General features: G+C 40.4%; 2 protein-coding genes across 3 annotated transcripts; one reads left to right on the top strand and one right to left on the bottom strand.

Moving 5' to 3' along the window:
- Window positions 1-1,928: 1,928 nt before the first annotated feature.
- Window positions 1,929-9,768, top strand: gtpbp1 (GTP binding protein 1). Of its 2 annotated transcripts, XM_029508018.1 has the most exons (14): window positions 1,929-2,310; window positions 3,620-3,731; window positions 3,922-4,102; window positions 4,474-4,657; window positions 5,240-5,404; window positions 5,574-5,697; window positions 5,787-5,901; window positions 6,003-6,147; window positions 6,235-6,417; window positions 6,584-6,719; window positions 6,821-6,999; window positions 7,200-7,358; window positions 7,636-7,686; window positions 7,844-9,768. In XM_029508018.1, exons 1-14 carry the CDS (start codon window positions 2,116-2,118, stop codon window positions 7,958-7,960), a joined length of 2,046 nt encoding a protein of 681 aa, XP_029363878.1. In that variant the 5' UTR covers window positions 1,929-2,115; the 3' UTR covers window positions 7,961-9,768. The 2 variants fall into 2 exon arrangements, with proteins under 2 accessions (XP_029363878.1, XP_029363879.1); XM_029508019.1 differs by lacking the exon at window positions 7,636-7,686.
- sgsm3 (small G protein signaling modulator 3) lies at window positions 8,163-21,774 on the bottom strand. The gene is made up of 21 exons (XM_029508017.1): window positions 21,623-21,774; window positions 17,435-17,516; window positions 17,082-17,167; window positions 16,577-16,640; window positions 16,076-16,287; window positions 15,826-15,933; window positions 14,944-15,087; window positions 14,592-14,787; window positions 14,244-14,389; window positions 13,734-13,967; window positions 13,378-13,560; window positions 13,009-13,164; window positions 12,831-12,885; window positions 12,674-12,723; window positions 12,431-12,583; window positions 12,275-12,345; window positions 12,015-12,063; window positions 11,770-11,855; window positions 11,511-11,633; window positions 11,176-11,236; window positions 8,163-10,577 (listed from the first exon to the last, which is right to left on the bottom strand). The coding sequence occupies exons 2-21, from the start codon at window positions 17,439-17,441 to the stop codon at window positions 10,494-10,496; spliced, it is 2,268 nt and encodes a 755-aa protein (XP_029363877.1). The 5' UTR covers window positions 17,442-17,516; window positions 21,623-21,774; the 3' UTR covers window positions 8,163-10,493.
- Window positions 21,775-22,245: the final 471 nt, after the last annotated feature.

Here is a 22,245-nt window from a genome sequence, read left to right on the forward strand (position 1 = left end):
TTCAACATTATTGGTGAAAATATACATGTGAGCAGTTTTTGAAATAATTTTTATTGATGAATACAATCGTGGCCTCTATGTCTCTTAATAACCGACAGTACATCTGTTTTTAATTTATGTTGTCTGACAGACAAGCAAAGAAGTAGACCTTTGTGCAATTTACTGTCGTTCAGCTGTTCTTTCTGAAGCTTGGCTCATAAACACAGTGTCTGTTTTTATCTCAAACAGCTGGCACGTCATAGTGATCCAAGGAATTGACAGTGTCCAACTCACAGCTCAATCTATACTGACCTCTACTTCAGCAAACATAAATTTGCCTTCATCATCACATAATTTAATTTGAAGGTTTGTCTGTGTATGTGAAAGATATATCAGTATTGCTTTTCAGTAGGAAATGCAGTTCTTGTATCAGAAATTGGATGAGTCACAGAGATGTGATGTGTTTCCTTTCCCCTTGCCCCAAGAGCCAGTCTTAAGACAGTCAGCAGATGTAGTGGTAGGCTACAGAGACCTTTCACATAAATATCAGAGCACACACACACACACACACACACACACCAAAGACAGGCCAAAAAGAAAACAAAACCAACTTAGACTATACTACTTATGATTATATTAATAAGACTTTTCAATATGCATGGCATGCTCATGATTTACTGATGTTAATCTAGTCAAGCGATATTTATTCCTTATTTACTTCATGGACAGAAGGGAGAATCCTGGAAGAAGCCAACTCTTAAAACTTTTTCTTTTTTTTTAAACTTTCACAGCCTTTTCTAAAATTATCAGTCTGGGATAATGTCTACTTTGGTTAAGGTAGACTGGACGGTAGAGCTGAGCATGTTTGAATTCATCAGTTTCCACTGCCCTCCAGTGGTTTTTTGAGAAACAGCAGGAAAACCTTAGCATTAAAGAAAATAAAGACTTCAGCATAATTTGAACCCAAGACTAAAATATGTCCGACTCTCTTCAATATATAGTTTACAGAACAAGGTGACCTCAAATTTTGTGGTAGATGGGTTTTGGATAGCACTGAGCTACATAGAAGCTTTAAGAGCAGTCAGATGTTAAATTACATATTCTCACTATTTATTAGTTGGTTCAAGCCTTTGTAGTCATCAAGAGACAGCTGTTATGACATGGTGGCTTTTGTTAGTTTCACCATTTTATCCTTACAAATGGGAGCCAATTCTGTGTTGCTGTCTGGTACAGATATCTGTCAAACCAGAACATTTCACTAACAAATGGTTTCCGCTGTATTTGGGATATTCAGGTCTGGATGTGTAGCAATATTTAGCTGATAACTTGATGGGAATCAATGAGCTCTTCCCCTTCATTTGGATGGTCATAGGTTGGAAAGATCATGTTATGTTATTGACTGTTTTGCCTAACACAGAATAAGGTCATCTTCAGAGCAAAGCAGATGTTGATGGAACGATGAAATTACAATGACTGTTAGAGAATTCCTATTTCTCCTTATTTCCTACTTTTTTTTTATATCAGTACTTTTGCATCTTAATTAACTAAACGAACACTACCTCCTATTTCCAGTTACACCTTTCAATTAATTTGTCAGGATACCTCCTGAAATTATTATTAGAATTACTATTGATTGTTATTTTAAAGGCTGTTAGATATTCCGGACCACAGACACAATGGAGCATTGCATTGTTTTTATTAGCATTGCATCAACAGTGGTTACTCTGTGGTTTCATTTCCACATCAACAGCAGCAGGCTGGTTGGGGCGGGGCCATCTAATAATATGAACGACCCCCTCGCTGCCATTGGTGTAAAGTTAATATATTCACAGGGACTCAAACGCTATTGGTCCACGGGAAAGTTCAGAGGCGTGTCTACAGGCTGACACAGCCCTCATTATTATGAATGAGGCTTTGACTGTTTTATTTTCAAACAGCTCGGACGCGAACAGGCTGCACGAACACAAGTGTCATGTTAATGTGTTAGCTGTTAGCTCACACACAGGCTGATTAGCGTTGGCGTGCAGATCTTTTGGGGGGTTACTGACTACATGTGTGTGTGTGTGTGTTTGCTTGCCAAACTACATCGCAATAACTGGGTCGTCTTGTAATTTATTACGGCAGGCTGGCATAGAAATGGCATCAGTAGCTGCGGCGCATGAGCCAGGTGTAAGCCCGGGCTCCGGACCGCTGGCTGACGCTCTGGTTCCCGCCAGCATATTCGCTCCGGACCGGGGAGGATGCGGGGACGAGGACGGGGACGAGTGCTTCGAGGACGCCGATATGCTCAACGGCGAGCCCGAGGATCGCGGGGTCGATTTCACCAACAAGGTAAAAGCTAGGCCCCGAGTATAAGGCTAATGTTAGCCAGCTGCCCCTGGGAATGAATGAAACCAATGGTGCGTTTCCTCCTGTGTAGCTGTGTAATTACCAGACACGCTGATTGGGAGCACCTCAGTAAGACACGATCATGATCGGCTGCTTGTGTGCACTCAGGACGTCTTACTGACGTTAAGGAAATTAGCTAGCTGTGGTTGCCGCTAGCCCAACCTGAGGCTGACATCAGTTGTCTGTGTCAGTCAGAGCACATTGCACCATATGTTGCTGCTGAATCTGCCCGGATGACCGTCCCAGGTGATGCCTGTACTGACTAAAGCGAGGCAGAACAATCTTATCATAAACAACCACAAACACACGAGTTGACATCGTGATACAGTAAACACACAGGTTGATGAAATCCATGTAAACAACATTGTGTGGTGGGGTTCCCCGGCCGAACCACTATGAGTGTGATGGGGATTTAAGAAGTTTACAATACTCTTTACTCATCAGATCGGCATTTGTTTTGGCAGAATGAAAAACACCGTGTGTGTGTGTGTGTGTGTGTGTGTGTTAAAGTGACAGGTCAAATTGCAGCTGTATTACATGTCCCACTAACAGCTTGCAAAGGGTTGCAACAGGGAGACAGTTCATGACTCACCTTTGGCTCCTGTCAGTTTCATCAGGTTGTGTCAGTATGGTGTGTTCTGAACTTTGTCAATGAAGTTTGATTTAGTGCCATGGATTCTATTCATATGAAGATAATAAAATAATGACATTTCCATTTTCTGTTCTATCGCCAAGTTCATACATTTTAGCTTGGTTTGACTACTTGGGGAAAAAAGTAAAACCCCCTTTTTCACACAGAAAGGTGTGAAAAGTTTAAAGTCCATAATACCAAAATAAATAAATAGACATTTGTTTAATTAAGTAAAGAGAAGTTATTTTGATGTTTTGAATCTTAAAAACATTTACTCTAGCATTTGTAGGAATTGAGGTCTCTATAAGCAGTGATAATAGTTTATTGGTGACATATAACCTTAAGGCATTTCATAGGAAGAGAGGCAGCTGTGTTTGTGTATAGAACAAATTTTGAACTTGCCAATCTACTTTCTATTCAACTGAAAAATGTCTAGAGTGACGCCTTCTCTGAAGTCCAGCTGCTGTTTCTCTTAAAAGCAACCACAACTGATGAAATTGCTAATAACTTCTGAGGTCCCTGTATAAAAGATTGTTCTGTATTATACAGTCATTTGAGAACATCCGGCTAGAGTTGTGATCAGTGGTCATTCTTCTTTGTTTTCTCCTTCCCAACAAATAGCTGGCACTTGTTAGCCCAAATAGAGAGCAGTACGACTCTTTACTACGCCAGCTACGAGACAGGATGGAAGAGGGGTGTGGCGAGACTATCTATGTGGTTGGGATGGGCTCAGGTGAGAAAAATGTAACAAAAAATAAATAATAAAGTTTGTTATCTCCATGACTAAAAAAAAAAAAAAAACTAATGAAAAAAGTTATACATGTATGTATCAAATGCCATATTTTCCTGTTGGTGCCAGAGCAGTTAATAATAAATTAAATGAATTGTTAGATTATGAATTTACCTCATTTCCGTTGTTGTAGATGGTGGTGACTGGGGTCTTGATGAGAAAGATATGGAGGCCTCAGTGGCCACAGTGCACTCTATGTGTGAGCAGCTGGATGCTGACTTCATTCCACTACGAGAGCGCAATGAGACGGCTGGATTGGTGCGTGACTATCTGATCCGCAGACGTGTGGGTGAGCTGGACTTCCTTGAGGTCAGGTGAGTGCTCAGAGATGAGACATAAGAGAGTGAATGGTCAAGTTGTAGTTTACCCGCAGCTATGGTGATAGTGGCTGGTTTACCATTTCAGTTGTGTGCTAATTTCTTTTATTCCCTCTTCATCCAAGATTTTCACATAAAAATATGTGTAATTACTTTTGAGCAAGCCTCACTGTTGTTAATTTTGAAATGACAAAGATAAAGTTATGTTCGAAATCAATATTTAAGATTTGTTTTGGCCATTTACAATGAACATTTTCCACAATGTTGTTGGATTGGAAAAATGTTTACCACATCGATTACACTCTCAGGAAGTGCTGCTTTCTGTCTGTGCAGTTTAAGTGATGTTCTGGTACTTCTAAATTCCTCAGGGTTGCAGTGGTGGGTAATGTGGATGCCGGTAAGAGTACTCTACTTGGAGTGTTAACGCATGGAGAGCTGGACAACGGCAGAGGGTTTGCTCGCCAGAAGCTCTTCAGGCACAAGCATGAGATGGAGAGTGGCAGGACCAGCAGTGTGGGGAACGATATCCTGGGCTTTGACCAGGAGGGGCAGGTGAGGGTTGGACAGGAGGTTGGCTCGATAGTAAAATAATTAAAACTGTGGTTATATGATGTTCAATGAGGTGCCGAAATACACTAAAATTACACCAATATCAAGTATACTGAAGCGTCCTACTGCAGTGAAACTGTACTGATGTCCCAGGCATTAGGTCGATTTGCACACAAGAATCTGTCAAAAGAGTAAATTTAAACTATAGAATCCTGCAAGAAGAGGAGGAGAGATAATTATTCAGGAAAAAACTAAATAAGTAGGAATAAATACATAAATGTCAAATGAAAAAATTCACTCAGTCTGAAAAGTAAGGAAAAATTCTTAATGTATGTGTCATGCAAGAGCATCACAGTTGTACCTTTTTCCACTCAGCTGTTTAGCAAAGATGGATGTAAATCTGCTCCTCAACAGCTTTGGGCACAGGTCCAATATATATATTACTCATATGGTTTTTGCTGCAGCAATTTAATCTGTAATACTCACCAATGTCATTCAAGTCATAGCACTTGATTTTGAATTCACCTTATTAAGTAGCATATAGTGATCTCATGAATATAGTGCAATACCTCTGTCTCTCTGTAGGTGGTGAACAAGCCTGATAGTCATGGGGGAAGCCTGGACTGGACCAAAATCTGTGAGAAGTCCTCCAAGGTCATTACCTTCATAGACCTGGCTGGCCACGAGAAATACCTCAAGACCACCGTGTTCGGGATGACAGGACACCTGCCAGACTTCTGCATGCTCATGGTCAGAAAGGGGAAACGGGCTTTGGGAGCCATTGTTTAGATTTTTTTTGTGAATATCTTTTATATCAAATAATTTTATTACCACACTTGAAATGAAGCATATGAATTGAAGATTTTCTTTCTCTTTTAAATTGAAGTACAGAAATAAATTTCCCTCCCTCCCTCTCCAGGTTGGTAGTAATGCTGGCATTGTAGGGATGACCAAAGAGCACCTGGGCTTGGCCTTAGCTCTGAACGTGCCCGTCTTTGTAGTGGTAACCAAGATAGACATGTGTCCAGCCAACATCCTACAAGGTCAGAGCCCTGGAGTTGCTGCTTAAAAGCTAATGTGTCGCATATGAGGCTTTCTGTTGTAATTTTTCATTTGACTCTCCTGCTAACAGAGACATTGAAGCTGCTCCAGAGGTTACTGAAGTCCCCCGGCTGTAGAAAGATCCCCGTCCTGGTCCAGAACAAGGATGACGTCATAGTCACAGCTTCAAACTTCAGTTCAGAGAGGTATTAAATCTGTCTCAGCCAGTAGGAGAGTTTAGAATGAAAATGCATTTTTTTTTTTTTTTTTTTATAGTAACCTGGGCATGTGTGTTGCGTTCCCCCAGGATGTGTCCCATCTTTCAGATATCTAATGTGACTGGAGAGAACATGGACCTGCTGAAGATGTTCCTTAACCTGCTGTCCTCCAGAACCTCTTACCGAGATGACCAGCCCGCAGAGTTTCAGATAGATGACACCTACTCTGTACCGGTACACTGTCCATCCTCAAACCCTTAAAAATAAATGCATTTTACAGTATGTACATTTGCCAGATACTGTTTTCTGCTTATATCTCAGGGAGTGGGAACGGTAGTATCAGGAACTACCTTACGTGGACTCATACGTCTGAATGACAACATGCTGCTAGGGCCAGATCCTCTGGGCAGTTTTATCCCTATTGCTGTCAAATCTATTCACCGCAAAAGGATGCCTGTGAAGGAGGTTAGAGGTGGCCAGACCGCCTCATTTGCTCTTAAAAAGGTACGATTATTGCTTGTAGTCTGGCTGCTGAGTTAATGAAAACCATGTACAGTAATTCGTTCTGTTATGCTGGTCACATCTAGTGTTAGCAGCAAAGCCTTGAATTGATAATAATAGATAATATTGCATGGCTCACGTCGTCTTGAACACGCAATTCATTGTACAGATCAAGCGTTCATCCATAAGGAAAGGAATGGTGATGGTCTCCCCGAGGTTGAGCCCGCAGGCTACTTGGGAGTTTGAGGCTGAGATCCTGGTCCTGCATCATCCCACTACGATATCTCCGAGATACCAGGCCATGGGTAGGTTACACTGACCCATAAGGGCATGTGTTGTGGAGAACTTGTTGATTCTTTGTTGCCCTCTAAAAACTCTTCCCCCCATCTTTCTGATCACCCCTCAGTGCACTGTGGCAGCATAAGGCAGACAGCCACCATCTTGTCCATGAACAGAGATTGCTTACGGACAGGGGACAAGGCCTCAGTCCACTTTCGTTTCATCAAGACTCCAGAGTACCTGCACTGCGACCAGAGACTGGTGTTCAGAGAGGGGCGCACCAAAGCTGTTGGGACCATCACTAAGGTAGCAAAGCATTCAGAAAGATTAAGAAGAAAACCACCTCGTCAGCAGTTACTTTACCTACTCCCCTGTGAAACATGTTCAGCCCAGATAGATGTTTAGACTTGTACAGAATTTATTGTAAGTTTTATAGCTGATGGCCTTGACTTTTTTTTTTTTTTTTGGAGGTTCATGTATTGACTCAAATCTCAAATTCTTTTCAGCTGCTGCAGTCCACCAATAATTTGCCATCAAATTCCAAACCACCACAAATCAAAATGCAGTCTACAAAAAAAGCACCGCTTCGAAAAGAGGATGGAACCACGACAGCTGCTGATGATGTAGCAACGATAGCACAGCCGGCAGGACCGAGCACATCACAAGTGAGTCACAAGTCTAGAACGGTGCTGTAACTCTTATGCTAAAAAAGTACATTAGTAATTCATTAAGAAATGCGGTGCTGCTCATTATAAGTAGATATCCTTCTCTTCCTGCACTAACCCTATTAATTTTTCTAAACCTATTAACGCCAGTGTATTCCTACCCCCCCTCCCCCCACCAATAAACTTGATTTTACTGTATTTCATCTCAAACTAATTTTTGCCACATCACCCCTTTACACTCTCCCGTCTCCTTTGCTTGCGTGGCTGGCTTCCTAAGGGAGAGGGAGATGAAGACCCTCAGATAAAGGAGGGAAACAAAGAGAACAAGGTAAAATGGGTCATTTAAAAATGGAACAGAGCAGTGGAGAGCATGTTTTACAAAACAAGATGGTGAAGACCATGGCAGTTTTGTACTTTTTTTTTTTTTTTTGCCTAATCACAGTTTGGTATGTTTGACATGCATTTATGTCATCTTTCTTTGGTAGCCAAAGTCTGGAGGGGGTGGACGGAGAAGGGGTGGCCAGAGGCACAAAGGAAAAGGCCAGAACAGCAGCACCAACTCCACAGCAGCACCCTCTTCATCAGGGATAGGAGGCTGCTGAACTGCCCTCTCGGCCCATGCAAACCTCCCTCCGTACGATCACTCCACCAAGTGTCTTCATTCCACAAACCACAAAGGAAAGTTTTGTTTGGAGACAGACACTCTCCTTAGTCTTATTACTAATTGCCTTTTTTATGGTTTCATTATTTTTAAAAAGGGAAACACAAAGGGATGCATCCCAAACAAAAAGGCGTATACTACTCAGTCGTGTCAATGACAGCTGCCTTTACTGTTTTGAAAGGATTGGACAATGGATGGCAGTGTAGTTTCTGAGTTTAGCCTCAGCCTCCACCTCAGGTTGATTTATTTAAGTTTACCCATCTTTAATGTGTCTATGAAATCTACATTTCAGTCATTTGGCTGGGTGTTAGAGGTGGGCGGGGGGGTCAAAACCAATATAAGGGTCCAGTACCGATAAGAGCAGCTATAAGTGAAACTCCCTCATGCATTCCCTATGTATTTGCAATGAAAAACACTTGTACTATTTATACTGCATATGTAAATCAGTTGTTAGATGTGCTATGATTGGAAAGATGACATTGTACAAAATGTATGCAACTCAAATGAATGTAGCAGGGGCCACATAGTGATTTGAAATTCTAGATATATGGAAAATATTAAGCTGCTGCATTTTATAATTGTCAGTTATTTATTTGGCTTACATGCAGAATGTTGACTTTTGGGTGGTCTTGGATCGTTACAACTACTCTCATTTAAGCTTTTAGATTCCATCACGCTTCCACCATCAGTCCTCCATTCATACACCTTATACCGATAGTGTTAGTACAAACAAACGCAGCACATGATCTTATCACTCCAATAGTTGCTCATGACCTGAAAGACATGCAGTACTTAGAGTGCTTGTAACTTGTCTAGTATCCAATGCATTAAGGCCTGTTGCTGTTAACATGTTGTGACATTTTAAAAAACACATTTTGCTGCTCCGCTAAAAACTGACATGAATAAACAGGCTTTACTGAACTTTAACAGTTCTTCTTTTCCACATGTCCATCACCTGAAATTTTACTTAATTATGTATTTAAAGAAAAAAAACAAAACAAAATGAAGTTATGCACTCTGCTGCCGTGAAAAAGCAGCAGAAGGGGCAGGTCTCAAATACACTTCAACTCGGTTTGTTGTATAATAAGGCTACGAGTTTAAATTCTGCCTACACTTAATGGCCAAGTGCTAATCAGTTTATTGTGATTTACATGGGCAGCAACAGCTACAGTCATGTAACACCAGAGACTAAACTGAGCACATGGGGAAGTTACAGAAAGCAATGATAATGCAACAAATAAACTTCACTGAAGTGATAGGACAGTTCAAAGTTTACACCTGCAACATCTAATTGTCTTACCAAGAAGAACAGCGGATACAACTTGTTGCTGCTGTCTTCAGTACCCAAATACTGACCTGCTGAATTGTAACGGGTAATCAAAAATTTTAGTTTCTCCTCCATCACAGAATAATTCAGTCTTTTTTTCAGACCGACCTCTCAAATCACAACTTCAAGTCTACTACTGTGGAGAATGGTCCAAATTGAATTATCCCTATTTATGTATAAGAACTGTTTTAGACTGTAGTTGGAAACTGGAAGAGATAATAATTAAGTCTTATATTTGTGTGTTTTAGCTTGCATACAACAACCACAAATAACAGATGTGTTTACTTTATACACCAAACATTACAAATGTGTGTGTGTGTGTGTATATGTATGTATATATATATATATATAATTTGTGTAACATTTACTAGATTGTAACAAAGTATTTATCTGCTTCATTTACACTTTGTCATACAAGTGCAGATCACACATTACCGCTGATAAGGTAGTGTACACACCCATAGTAAGGCTATCCTTGGCATGTGTAACAGTGTTTCACTGAATATTTTGGGGACATTATGATAATGAGGTAAACAACATCGCTCAAATGTTACGGCGCCACATTTCAGAATGTTTTGGTCTTAATTTTGGGGAATTGACAGGGTAATGTGGAATTTAGGACCATGTTAAAAGGCCAGCTGTTTGTAATAGCCTGATGCTGCATTTAACCTAGACACACAACCAATGAAAGAATGCACAACATGTCACACTCCTGCACGAAACACACAGCCAGCTACAAAAAGCTGAAGCCAGTGTAGTCAATGCCTTAGAAACACTTAAGTGTTTCAGCCCAGTGTGTACAGATTATTCTGGACTAGAAGAGTGTTTTACAGGTATAACTATATATAGTTTTTAACATAAGTGAAACCTTCTCTCGTGGATCAGAATAAAAAAGCGTGCACTTTATTGCACACTTACTTCAGCTCATACAAATCAGTTGACCTTTATGCTGACATGAGACCTGCAGAGTCGTCATTAAGCTGTCACCATTGTCAGTAGAGAAAGGTGATGTGACAGATAGGGTCTGTGAAGTAGTCGCTGACTGTAGCAGACAATGGTGTCTTACATTATGATTGACAGTCTGTAGGAAACAAGACATCAAATACACACAAGACAGGGTAGGATTCAGCCATGTTGTGCTGTGTGTCTAGCCATCGATGTCCCAGCTGAAGAGGTGATGTTTCACCAGCATGTCCTGCACTCCCTCTTTTAATGGCCTCTGCTCCTTCTCCTGGGAAAGAGAAATATATAGAGCTTTTACTTTATGAGAAACTCCACAAAGGGAAACTAATATATTTGACCTCTTACCGAACACCAATCAGTAATTTTAGAGGAAAGCATTTTGTATTTGACAGCTACCGAAAAAATTGCTGACATCAGTGACTGGAGTCTGGCCAGAGGTGATTTCAATATTGAACCCACAGAGAATAGTGCACTAATGTATTTTGCCCTAGGATGACTACTGACACCAGTGCATTTATTATTTGGCAGATTGCTCCACAAAGATTCAAAAGGAGAGGCAACACACAGAACACATTGCTTAATAGGGTATCTTAGATCTGCAGCTTAATAAACTAATGACACTAATGACTTCGCTAAAACATCTACAGTATTGATGTGACATATTACCTATAGATCCCAACTAAAGAGGTGATGCTGAACCAGCACATCTGTAACTTCAGCATTGAGAAGGGCAGATTTCTGAAAAAGCATGAAGCCATGAAGTTCCTCTCCTTCTGAATAATTTAAAGTTGTCCTTGAACAGCAAGATGCACTTACTGCTGCTCTGTATGAAATGTGTGGTTGTGTATGTCATCTGTTTTGCTTACCTCTCTTTTGTTGGGTAGCTCACAATCTTGAGAGAGACTAAAGGCAAACTTTGATAGGACCCTGAGGAAACAACAACAGTATTTCACTGTATGTTTCTTTGATCAGACCACCTCACATGTCTGGCTCCTAAGGCCACATAAATGTACTCATCACTTCAAAACACTAAATAATATCTTGTACATGTGGGAAATAATGGGTGGATGGGGTGCACTACAGCTAAGTAAAGCCCATTGTTTTGCCATTCCTAATATGTTTGCCCTCTCAGATTTAGTCCTCCAAAGCTGAGAAAGCTAGAGCAAAACATGAGGGTCATTTTAAATTAGGCGTTTCCTACCTAAGCTCACACTTGATCTGTACCCATCCAGGACTGCGAAGGAATGACCAGGGATGATACCATTTCTCTACAACAGCCATGCTGGAACACAACACTTCCAGCCACAAGTGTAGCACCTGCTCACTGCAGAAACAGACATAAGAACCAAATAGCTCATGTGGATGTGTACGTGGTTTATTTACACATTTAAAACGTGTATGTCTTCAAACCATTGATAAAGTGATTCATGATTTCAAAGCTGTTGATCTGAAACACTCACTTGAGGCCGACACAGATAAGAGACCTAAATTTCACATCCATCTGAGCATGTGCGGAGTCGTGGCTCATGTTGACTGACTGCACTGCCTGAAAGAGTCAACAGAGGGTGCTCACACATTATGAGACTAAGTTTACAGACATGGCTATATCTCACTAGAAAAGCACTACACCTTACAGCAAAAATGTATTAAACATTGATCTTTACATTGCACAAACTTACAGTTTTTATGCTTATTAGTTACTCACTCTATATAGCAGCTCTTCTGGTGTGAGTACTTTCCCATCTTCATCCAACCTAGTAAATGTCAGAGAATGAACTTCTTTATTATGGACTGCTGAAAGTGAACATAACCTGTCCACACATGCATCACCATACTGTGCATGCAGACAAGGATTTGTTTTCTATTCATATTCTCATCACAGTCTCATCTCATTCTGTTACATGTCACAATCTTTCACAGATTACAGTATTCACACCATTTTCAATGTGAGTGTCTGCGTACTACCTGTAGGTTTTACATAGTACCAGTCTCGAGTAGACAGAATTGAAGTCCCTCTCAACCTCCCTACTGGCTGCCTGAGAGGACCAAAAGACAAAGAATAATTAAAACCAAATTGATTAAACAGTAGCAACATTGTTCCATGTGCAGCTGCAGTCCCACCTCTTCTATGAACAACCAAGGGTGACAGGGCCCTCCTAGTATAGATGCTTTTTTGAGACCGTGCTGAAAGATGGCCTTTAAGGCTGGGCAGAGTGTGCCCCTGGCTAGGTCTGTCACTGCCTCTGTCACAGAGTCGTCACCCGCTAATGAGTACTGTTGAAAAAAATATCACACGAACTGAACACTGTAACAAATATCTGCTGGGCAAATTGAGTGAAAGTTGAAAATTAACTGTTTCCTCACCTCTTTGCTCCTTTCATCTAGGATCTCCACAAACTTTGCTGGAAACCAACCTGTTAGAGCCACAAAAACAGTCAAACGAGCTGTAAGACGGAGTATATGAAACTTGGATTTCCAGATCTTATTGGTGGTTGTTTATACATATGAGAAGTGTCCACACCTCTGAGGCCATTAAGTTCTCCAACCCAACAGTGTTCATCCTTCTGTGATATGATCTGAGATAAAGAGAAAACCCGAAAAGGATAAGAAATGCAAATAAAGCGTTCTGGAAAGCTTGTATAACAGGGAACAAGTTGTTTTTTTTTTTTTTTTCCCGGCACAGGTGTATCCTGACTTACAGTGATGATGTCATTCTTTCTAAAGCCTAGTTCATCATCATCATGTCGCTCGAAGTCAAGCAAAGCCTTTGCCCGTCTTCGTCGGTTGCGGGACACAACAAGGAAATTTTCATGATCTCGCTGGTGGCTCTCCATGGAGTAGTCAGGAGTCAGGTCCTAAAGGGACAAGACATAAGAACTCAGAAAAATGAAGCCCAAACTGATGAAAGTGTGCTTTATTAATAATTACAACAGTAATTACACAAATAGCTATACTATTAGTTATGATCCCATATAGCCTGCCCTTTTTCTTCAGGCTCTTTGGAGTTTTGTTGATTCACAGTCAACAACAGGACATAAAGCTGCCTGTCTTGCAGTGAGTCAACTCACAGTATTGGACTGACGTGGGTCCAAACAATGGAAGTGCTCTGCCGTGCGGGTAATGGCCTCTCGCAGGGCAGCCACCAGCTCTGTCTGCTTTATATTCTTAGATTTCAGAGCCTCTGCCTCATCCTCCCCAAACAACAGGGAACTCAGGGTGGACTTTCTGCGCAGGGACTGCCTCCTCACAACCTGCTCATACACAAACACAAAATAAGTTATGTTTTCACTTACTTTTAACAAAAAGAACAAACACTAATCTGTAAAAACCATATTTGACCTCATATAGTGCAGCTATACAATACTTGTTTACGCTCTCACAAAAATATAATGTTTAAGCCCAATTTGCACAAATTTCAACTGACCTTGTTGAGATTTGTGTTGAGAGCTGTGCTGTTTCCATTGTTGAGATGAGCCTGTTCATTTAGGATATAGGCTAAGTGCTTGTGCCGGTGGGCCTCTAGAGTTTCCTGGGACAGTGTCCCTGTTAGCCTCATGGCTTCTCCAAGAACTACAGGTCCATCTCTTAGTTGGCTTGGTAAATCTGACAGCGTATTAAAAATGGAAGCAGAGTTTTCTGATGACACGAGCTCCTCCTCCTGATGATTAGGGGGCAAATTTCACAAGGATGAATATTAAAGACAGGCAGTATCTCTCTGTGGTAGGAGTAGCTGATGAATGCTTTCTGTGGAATGAGCTCTAGCTTTGGCAATGTGAAACAACTTCTGCTATTAATTTCTGTAATGTCAAAAATCATCACCAACCTCCATGCAAGGAAGCCAAACAAGTTACTAATGAGTGAAATAATAAAAATAGCAGCAGCACAGGAAAATATAAAAGGTTATTTCTATCAGGGAGGTAAGACTCAGAGATACCTTGATCTTGAGCATTCCCAGTGTGACCTGGAAGAGCACCAAAGAGCCCTGATAGAAGAGGAGATCCCAGATCCTCAGGAGCAGACGGATGTCTACCACACTGGCAAATGAGGTCAGGAACCAATGGAGTGTGATCAGTGACAGTTCTGAAAGAATAAATGAGGAAGAGATTAGATGTCGTGTGCTACAAACTGTTGATGCTCGCTATATAACAATTTGCCATTCTCTGTTTCATTTACCAAAATTAATCAGTGCTTTCTCACAGTTCTCGTCAATAAAATGTACAAGTTGCTTCGTTGACCCCATGCACAACACTTCTGCACAATCTTTCCAAATATGCATCCTCACCTATGTCATGCTCCTGGAGAAGGCGGTCTAGGGCTGGCAGGTATTGAACTATAAGCTGGCGGAGAACCCTCTGGTCAGTTTGGACGCCCAGCAGAGTGGAGGAGAAGTAAGATGGAGGAAGGAGGTCTTCAATTAGGGCACACATCATCCATAGTACATCCTCTTCCTCAAGAAAGAGCAGTAGACAGGAAACCACCTGGGGTGATCAAGACATATGTAAAACAGAGTGAAGCCGAGCTTTGAAATAATAAAAACAACAATAAGAATATGTACTTGCTGTGTGCGTATTTGTTGAGTAACATGGCCAGCTTCATGGTTTTTGTGATATTATGTTCTCTACAAGTGGTCTTACCATGCCAGTACCCTGACAGTAGCCAATGTCTGGGTAGAGCCAGGCCAAGCCTCTCAGTACCCGTCTCAGTCTTGGGACTCCAACACTGTTCAAACTACTGAAACATGCGTTGGTTGGCATAGTTCGTAGTAGGTCTTTCTCTATCTGAGGGCCAGAAGTTAAAAAGAACAAATACATCAAGATGACATATACTGTAATTTCCAGACTATGGAGCGCATCTGAATATAAGCTACACCCGCTAAATTTAAAGAGAAAAACTGTTTTGTACATATATAGGCCGCACTTGTTTATAAGCTGCAGGTGTTGGAAATATGGGAGGAAATGATGTATGGCAGGAATTATATTACACAAAGATTTCGCCTTTTCGCCTGATCGATCAACTTTCACTTTAAAGCTGCATCATATGCATTGCTTTGCGTGTTTTCCATGATAAGGGCGTGTGCATGAAGCACAAAATAAATGACTGATCTGAAGTGTGGGTGCTTTTTATTTAATTCAAACAATTTCATTGGTCCACTGTGACCTGTTTGGTAATTTCATTGGTCTGATGTGGCACTAAATGTATTGGTGGCATGAAGATCATTACCCGTAAAAATCCATAAATTAGCCGTATCGTTGTTTAAATCGCAGGGTTAAAAGCGTGTGGAAAAAAAAGCGGCTTATAGTCTGGAAATTATGGTACTATTAAAAAGTGTGGTGATGATGACTGTCTGGCAAAATACACAGGCTTGACAGGCTTGCACATTAGGTTGTTGCTCCTTGTGTTTCTTTCAATGCACCATGGCAAATACTGAGTATATTTTATTTGGCCTTAAGAAGCAGAAGGATAATCACAAAGGGACTTTGTTTGTTTACACATATACATGTAGTTAGAGATTTTGCCTGTTTTGCTGTGGTGGAGTCCTCATTGGAGCTGTTTTTAATGATTTCTCGGTAGGAGATGTCAGAGGTCCTCTTCTTCTGCAGTGCTCCAGACAGCCGCATCCAAAGCTAAAAGACACAACATCTCTAAATACCTTAAACATCGAAACACTAAAGGCTAACTGTTTTTGTATACTGTATTTTAACCTGATGTCTACCACTTCTTGTTAGTCCTAAGAATAATTCATCAATGCTGTTAAATTCTACTTACCTGTGGCCTCATGCTGTGAGGTATGCCCCCTAGCACGAGGGAACGCAGACGCTCAGAGCGCGGAAGGACAGGATCAATGAGCTCCCAGGTCAGGTCCCCCACTGTGTGGTTGTGGGTGAACTCCAGGTGGGCTTGCCAACGCAATCGCTGCTGGGGGTCTTCACGCTGGGGTGAGCCTTCAGTGCCCAGCCGTGACCTGGGCTCCTCACCGTCTGGATGACAAGAGAAATGTATCAGGGATTGGGGTTTGTCTTCTTTGTAACTATAATGCTAAACACTGTGTGACCCTGCAAATTGAGGAGGAATATCAGAAAATGCTAGAAAGTAGAACTATAATGTGCCCCAGCAAGAGAACACAAAGAGACAGAAAGGGAGTCAATAAGCCAGACATGAAAATTCATATCTCTTTCCTGGTATTTGGGAATCTTATCATAATGGAAAAAAGATGTGTGAAGCAAAACTAAGTAGGTTTATGAATGTAAATATGAATGAAGACATTACCTTCAGTGTCCACTCTGAAGCCAAACTCATCATACTGGAGTTCAGACTGATCTGAAGAGTCTTTCTGTAGGTGCAAATAAGGATGAGCTGAGCATGTCTGCACAGACATCAGTGACACATGATGACAAAACAGCTTTTTGTTACATATATGGTCACTCACTCTATCTCACACTAAATAGAGGGTCATTGTTTGTAGTCTTATTTGCTACCCTTTGATTTAGAGTTAGAACCCCCCTTCGGCTTTTCCCTGTTCAGGTTCATCACAACATATTGTTGCATAATTGATTTGGCTACAGTTTTTGTGCCAGATGACCTTCCTTTCACAACCCTCCCCATTGATCTGGGCTTGAGACTAGCACAAAGCACTGACTGTGGCTCTACCACTGAGCTATGTCCTCAGGCTAGAGTTGATATTTTTTATATCAGCTTTATTATTAGATAAATTCCATTTTGTCTCTATTTATTATCATGAAAAGATGAAAAAATATGAAAATCTTATCCTCACCTGGTGATATTTTGCCAAAATGTCCTGAGGCCACATGCTTGGGGTTAGAGCAGAGAATGGCCCACCAGGGGCTGGTGTGTAAGTACCTAAAGCCAAGACAGATTGGATAAGAAAATATGAAGATGCACTAGGGTAATTTTGCAAATATTACATTGGCCGAGCCATCAATAACAGGCATTTATGCCTGAGGTGAAAAAAAAAAAAAAAAATATATATATATATATTTATATATTTATGATTCATGTAATTTTTTGGAATGACATGAATATCACTGATTACCTGAAGCAAATTGGAAGAGGGCTTTCGTAGAGCATTCAGTATTTAAGTTGAAAAAGGTAAACTGATATACATACCTGACATTTCGTTGGTAGTAGAGTGAATGGCTTCTATATACAGAGACAGCAGTCAGTGGAGGAGAAGGAAGGTGAGCATGCTCTGTAAAAAGGACAGAGGAAGATAAACCAATGTTACAATGAACGATGCAGATATTACAGTGGACCCTCCCAAATATTCCTATCCATGCTCTGCACATCATTGCTGGGGAAAAAAAGAAAAACAACCAAATTATATAAATAATTTAATAAAAGCAAACCTTAAGTACCTCAGCAATGAAACAGTCCACTTCAACAACAATTAGATCCAACAGTCCTGTAAAAAGGCAATGTTCACTTCTTCACAAGTTAAGGGGAATACTAAGAAGTTCTAGGTTCTACACACAATTACAGCAAGGGAAAGAGGCAAAGATTCAGGGCGAGAGAGGGAGGGAAATTCTTGTGCTTCTACTAGCCATATGACTTCTGCCTTTACCCGGGGCTGATTATCTCACTTGGTTTTGTGTGTGAGTCTGTTCATGCTCTATCTTTACATAGTAAGTCTCAGAGCAGCAGTAACCGACAGCCTGTGACACAATTATTAAAAAACTGAACTAGAATTTAATAGCAATAACTAAACTTTCCATTCACTTTTGCCCTTTAGTGAACAGCCTTTTCCTCAAAGGATTTCATTTGATGCTTTTGCTCAGCGCTTATACCTCCCCACTTTGTAAATTCTTCAAAATGGTTAGTTTCCTGTAAACTAAATGTATGACAGCTGAAAAGTGTACATGGAAATACAGCAAGAGATGCACATTAAATAGAATCAGCCCAAATTAATTTACATTGCACCAATTCATAACTGTAACTCGTAATGGAGTTATTAAAGAGACCCAACATATCTCCATATTGTTGCACTAGACATTTCATCATTAGATCAATTTTCGGATTTTCAAGGCAAGAGATTCACACACACCAACTTTTACATGCAGTTACACTTGATACTTTGATTTATTCCATCAGATCTCTTTTAAATTATAGGTTTGATAAACAGCGCACCAAATAGAACAATTTCTTTTCAGAAAAAACCACACCATTCATTAAAATCAAAATAAAAAAAAAATAAAAAATTACACTGTTGAGGTAATTACCATTGCACCAATATATCTATACTATTTTCTCACAATTTCCTCTCTGGTCTGTGCAAAATAAATAAAAAGAAATAATAATAAAATAAAATGAAATAAAATAAAATAAAATAAAATAATCAGTTGCAACACTTTCAGAGTTTTTTTCAAGCAGTTGACACAATTTCTACTCAGATCTCAAGGATACTCCACATACCTTGACAATTAAGATCTGTACAGCTATGAAAACATGTGCTGCATTGAAACGCATGAACTCTGGAGTAGATCCAGTACTCACAACAAAACTCATCTCTGTCCAAATTAATTTTTTTAGGATGGAATTCCTTCATTATTCACTAGTCAATTTTTATATAATCAGAGAGAGTTTCTACATCAGTCAGACCAAAATGCCTTGGGAGAAAATTTGGATGCAAATAACTTGTGATCATGCCGTCACATTCATATTACACAGTCAGATACAGTAACAGGTCAATGGCAGTAAAGTCTCACTAGGTTCTTTCAAAGGCTCTCATTTCCCCATAATCAATTTCAGACTCTAAAGAATTACGATGAAAACACATGCAGAATCAATGAGGGGGCAGTTAAATAGCAGTGAGAGGGGACAGCATTTGGAATGTAAGCAGCTCATCTGCACGCACGCACGCGCACACAGACACACACAAAATTGCGCAGACACAACAGCATACCCAAAAGAGGCTCAACCAGCATGCAAACAGTGTCTGCCAAAATGATTCATTCCAGAAGCAGAATTGTGGTATTTGAAGAGGGATTTAGGACTTAAAAGAGATGAGAAATCAATTTGAGGTTTGGGGGATGGCCAAGTCCTTTCAAGCTAGCTCTGTGTGAAGCTCAGGGGAGAACAGGGATTTTAAATCGACTCCCTTACAAGAACACAAACAGTTTAATCACCTGCCAAGAGAACTAACATGACAGAGCTCTTCCTGCAAACTGTTGCATGCACTGACAATCTGACTGCACATTAAGCACCGACTTAGACCTAAAATTCTAAGTTGATTACTATAGTTTTTAAATTGATTATTTAATTAATTCAGGGTCAGAAGACAATAAGTAATGTCTGCAGACACCAGGGCAACACAAATATATCATATAGGGTGTATGTCTACACAGAGGAAAATAACTAGCTGTTTCTTAATAGAGGATTACATTCACCATTAATTTTTTTTTCCTGTTCAACTGTAAAATCAAATATTCATATTCTTGTTTTTATTCTGCTCTTCTATTCATTGTCCACTTGCTGCTGGAACAATGGAAATTTCCCCATTGCGGGACAAATAAAGGAATATCTTATCTTAAATGTTAGATTTTGTGACGATACACATCAACTGATCATTTTATAACCGCCAAATTGAAATAATGGCATGTTGGTGAGTATTTTCCTCCCATGTGCAGAAGAAAAAAAATGTATATTCTGGTAGACCAAAAAAAAAAAAAAAAAAAAAAAACAACAATATAAATTGTTTTTTGTTTTGGTTTTTTTCTTTTTGTAAAATTTTAACAAGTAGTCCACTGCTGTCATATGATAGTCTTGTCCATTCATTTATAACTGCAAACTCTGGTGGGTTACAAATTCATATTATATTAAATGTATGCATAATATTAAATATGTATGTGTGTATTTATGTATATAAAACCAAGGATGGGGTGGAGGACAAACCATTTATTGTAAAAAGCTGTTGAAAAACTTTAATCCAAGTTTAATTTAAGTTAATGATGGAAGCATCATTAAAATACAACCTCTCATACTACAATCTTTTTTATAGAGATACACCTCAAAGAATGAAGCACCATGACTTACCACCTAATTCTGAATACAGTAAGATCTTTTCTATTGTTGAGGTGTGGCTATGCTCACCTATGTTTACACACACGAGCCAACACCCTGCTGCAAGGAAAGCAAAGAGGAACGTCCTGCTGTTGGAGTAATTTTATTTATGCACTCCAACATTACAAATTCATCTGAAGGTGCATAACTGTCTGTGCAACAGTGTAGCGTCTCTCCCCTGAACACTAACAGTGGCATGTGCAAAGAACGTAGAATAGAGAAATTCTTATGGTCTCATTGTTGTATTGCTCTCATTTGCAGGGTCTACACCCCACCCTCTTCCTAAACACCTCCCCCAGTGGTTATTCAGAGGGAACACAACAACTATGAGTCAGTTTTGCCTCTTGGAAACCCACGCACCTACACAGCTTTAGCACTTGGCATAGGTCATATAATTGACTGACAGTCCCTCGTTCGCTTAGGCAGTCTGTATATTTCCAACACTCTCTCATTCATGCACACAGCCGTGGGGCGCATATGTCCCCTTCGCTGTTATACACAAAGACTTGTGCCAGTGAAATGAACAGGAAAGGGCAGGCATACAAGACCCCTCCATATCCTCTGCTTTCCACCACAACGAGCCACTGGAAAATAGATCACAGAGCAACAAGTGACTCAACTGAATTTAGTGTTGATGTCTGGAGAGTACAAAGCTAGACTCTCTCTCTGACTCACTCTCTCACACACACACACACACACACACACACACACACACACACACACACACACACACACACACACACACACACACACACACACTTTGCAGCATTCATCCGCTTTTGAAGAGTCACACTTAAGTCTGCTCCCAAATGACTAACAGAGAAACGCCATATTTGTTTTGTTTGTTTGTTTGTTTGTTTTGGGACCCATCTGTGATTAAGCTAAATGATCTTTGAGTATTAGAAAAGTATTCAGCATATTTGCGCGTAAAGTGTGTCAATTCAGCCAAAGTGACGTTTTGGTCAAAACCCAGCTGACGTCAGGTGCAATGGAAAAAAATTAATAAATAAATAAAGGAACAATACCTATTTCCTGACAGCATATTTGTTCATTGACAATATAAAACGTGCAATGTGTTACTAAACTGTGGCCAAGAATTAGTAAAACTCCTAACATCCGCCTCACGGATCGGCGTAACGTCTCCATGAGTTGTCAGCTGTTAGCCGTCCATGCTACCTTTAGCTTTTAGCTAACACTTTTACATACATGTTTGCAGTGTGAGCTGCTCGCACGACTTACCGTGACATTATTCTGGTGAGAACGCAAGATTGCGGTTCCAGGCTGACGTGTCGTCTGAAACGGGAAGACACCATATGCTAAGCCATCATGCCTCCCCTGTTTGTGATTTCCCTGCGTTATGCACCTGCTAGCGACGTACACCTCCGTCGTATCCCTACGCCCTTCAGTCTTTTTTCCCCTTTCCATCCCGAGAAGTAGTCCCACATCCTGGAACGAGCGCTTCTCAGTGAACATATCACTCCGCGGGTGACTCGATGACGTAGGCAGGCGTGGGTTTTTTTTCCACTCATTCATTTTTTCCGGCTCCTTTTTCCTCATTCACGGCGCAGTCCACAGCCGGTCACGACTCAAAAACAGCCACGTCTGAGAACGAGCGTTTGTTGATGTTGTTGCCTGTGTCTCCATGACCCGTGTAACCTACTTCTTCTTCCTCTTCTTTTTTTTTTTATAAAGGCAAGTGCCTGAGCAGTTGTTCTTTTTCTCTGCGTTGCTTATTGAAGTGACCTGATTTATTCTGTTCGTTTATATATATTTTTCATTGACTTTCTTCATCTGCACTCAAAGACGCTTTGTCTTTGAGTGTTGTTAAAAGCGTTAGACAAATAAAATGTATTATTAGTGTT

Source organism: Echeneis naucrates, chromosome 8 (assembly GCF_900963305.1).
Source record: "Echeneis naucrates chromosome 8, fEcheNa1.1, whole genome shotgun sequence".
NCBI classification, from domain to species: domain Eukaryota; kingdom Metazoa; phylum Chordata; class Actinopteri; order Carangiformes; family Echeneidae; genus Echeneis; species Echeneis naucrates.

What these genes read in the sequence shown, in the direction of transcription:
- gtpbp1 (XM_029508018.1), top strand. Translation starts at nt 2,116, where the DNA reads ATGGCATCAGTAGCTGCGGCGCATGAGCCAGGTGTAAGCCCGGGCTCC. An exon ending in TGTGGTTGGGATGGGCTCAG is followed by an intron (nt 3,732 to 3,921) that starts GTGAGAAAAATG and finishes CCGTTGTTGTAG; the next exon opens with ATGGTGGTGACTGGGGTCTT. An exon ending in CCTCATTTGCTCTTAAAAAG is followed by an intron (nt 6,418 to 6,583) that starts GTACGATTATTG and finishes TTCATTGTACAG; the next exon opens with ATCAAGCGTTCATCCATAAG.
- sgsm3 (XM_029508017.1), bottom strand. An exon ending in ACTGTCAGGGTACTGGCATG is followed by an intron (nt 14,788 to 14,943) that starts GTAAGACCACTT and finishes TGATCACCCCAG; the next exon opens with GTGGTTTCCTGTCTACTGCT. An exon ending in TGGGAATGCTCAAGATCAAG is followed by an intron (nt 13,968 to 14,243) that starts GTATCTCTGAGT and finishes CCTAATCATCAG; the next exon opens with GAGGAGGAGCTCGTGTCATC.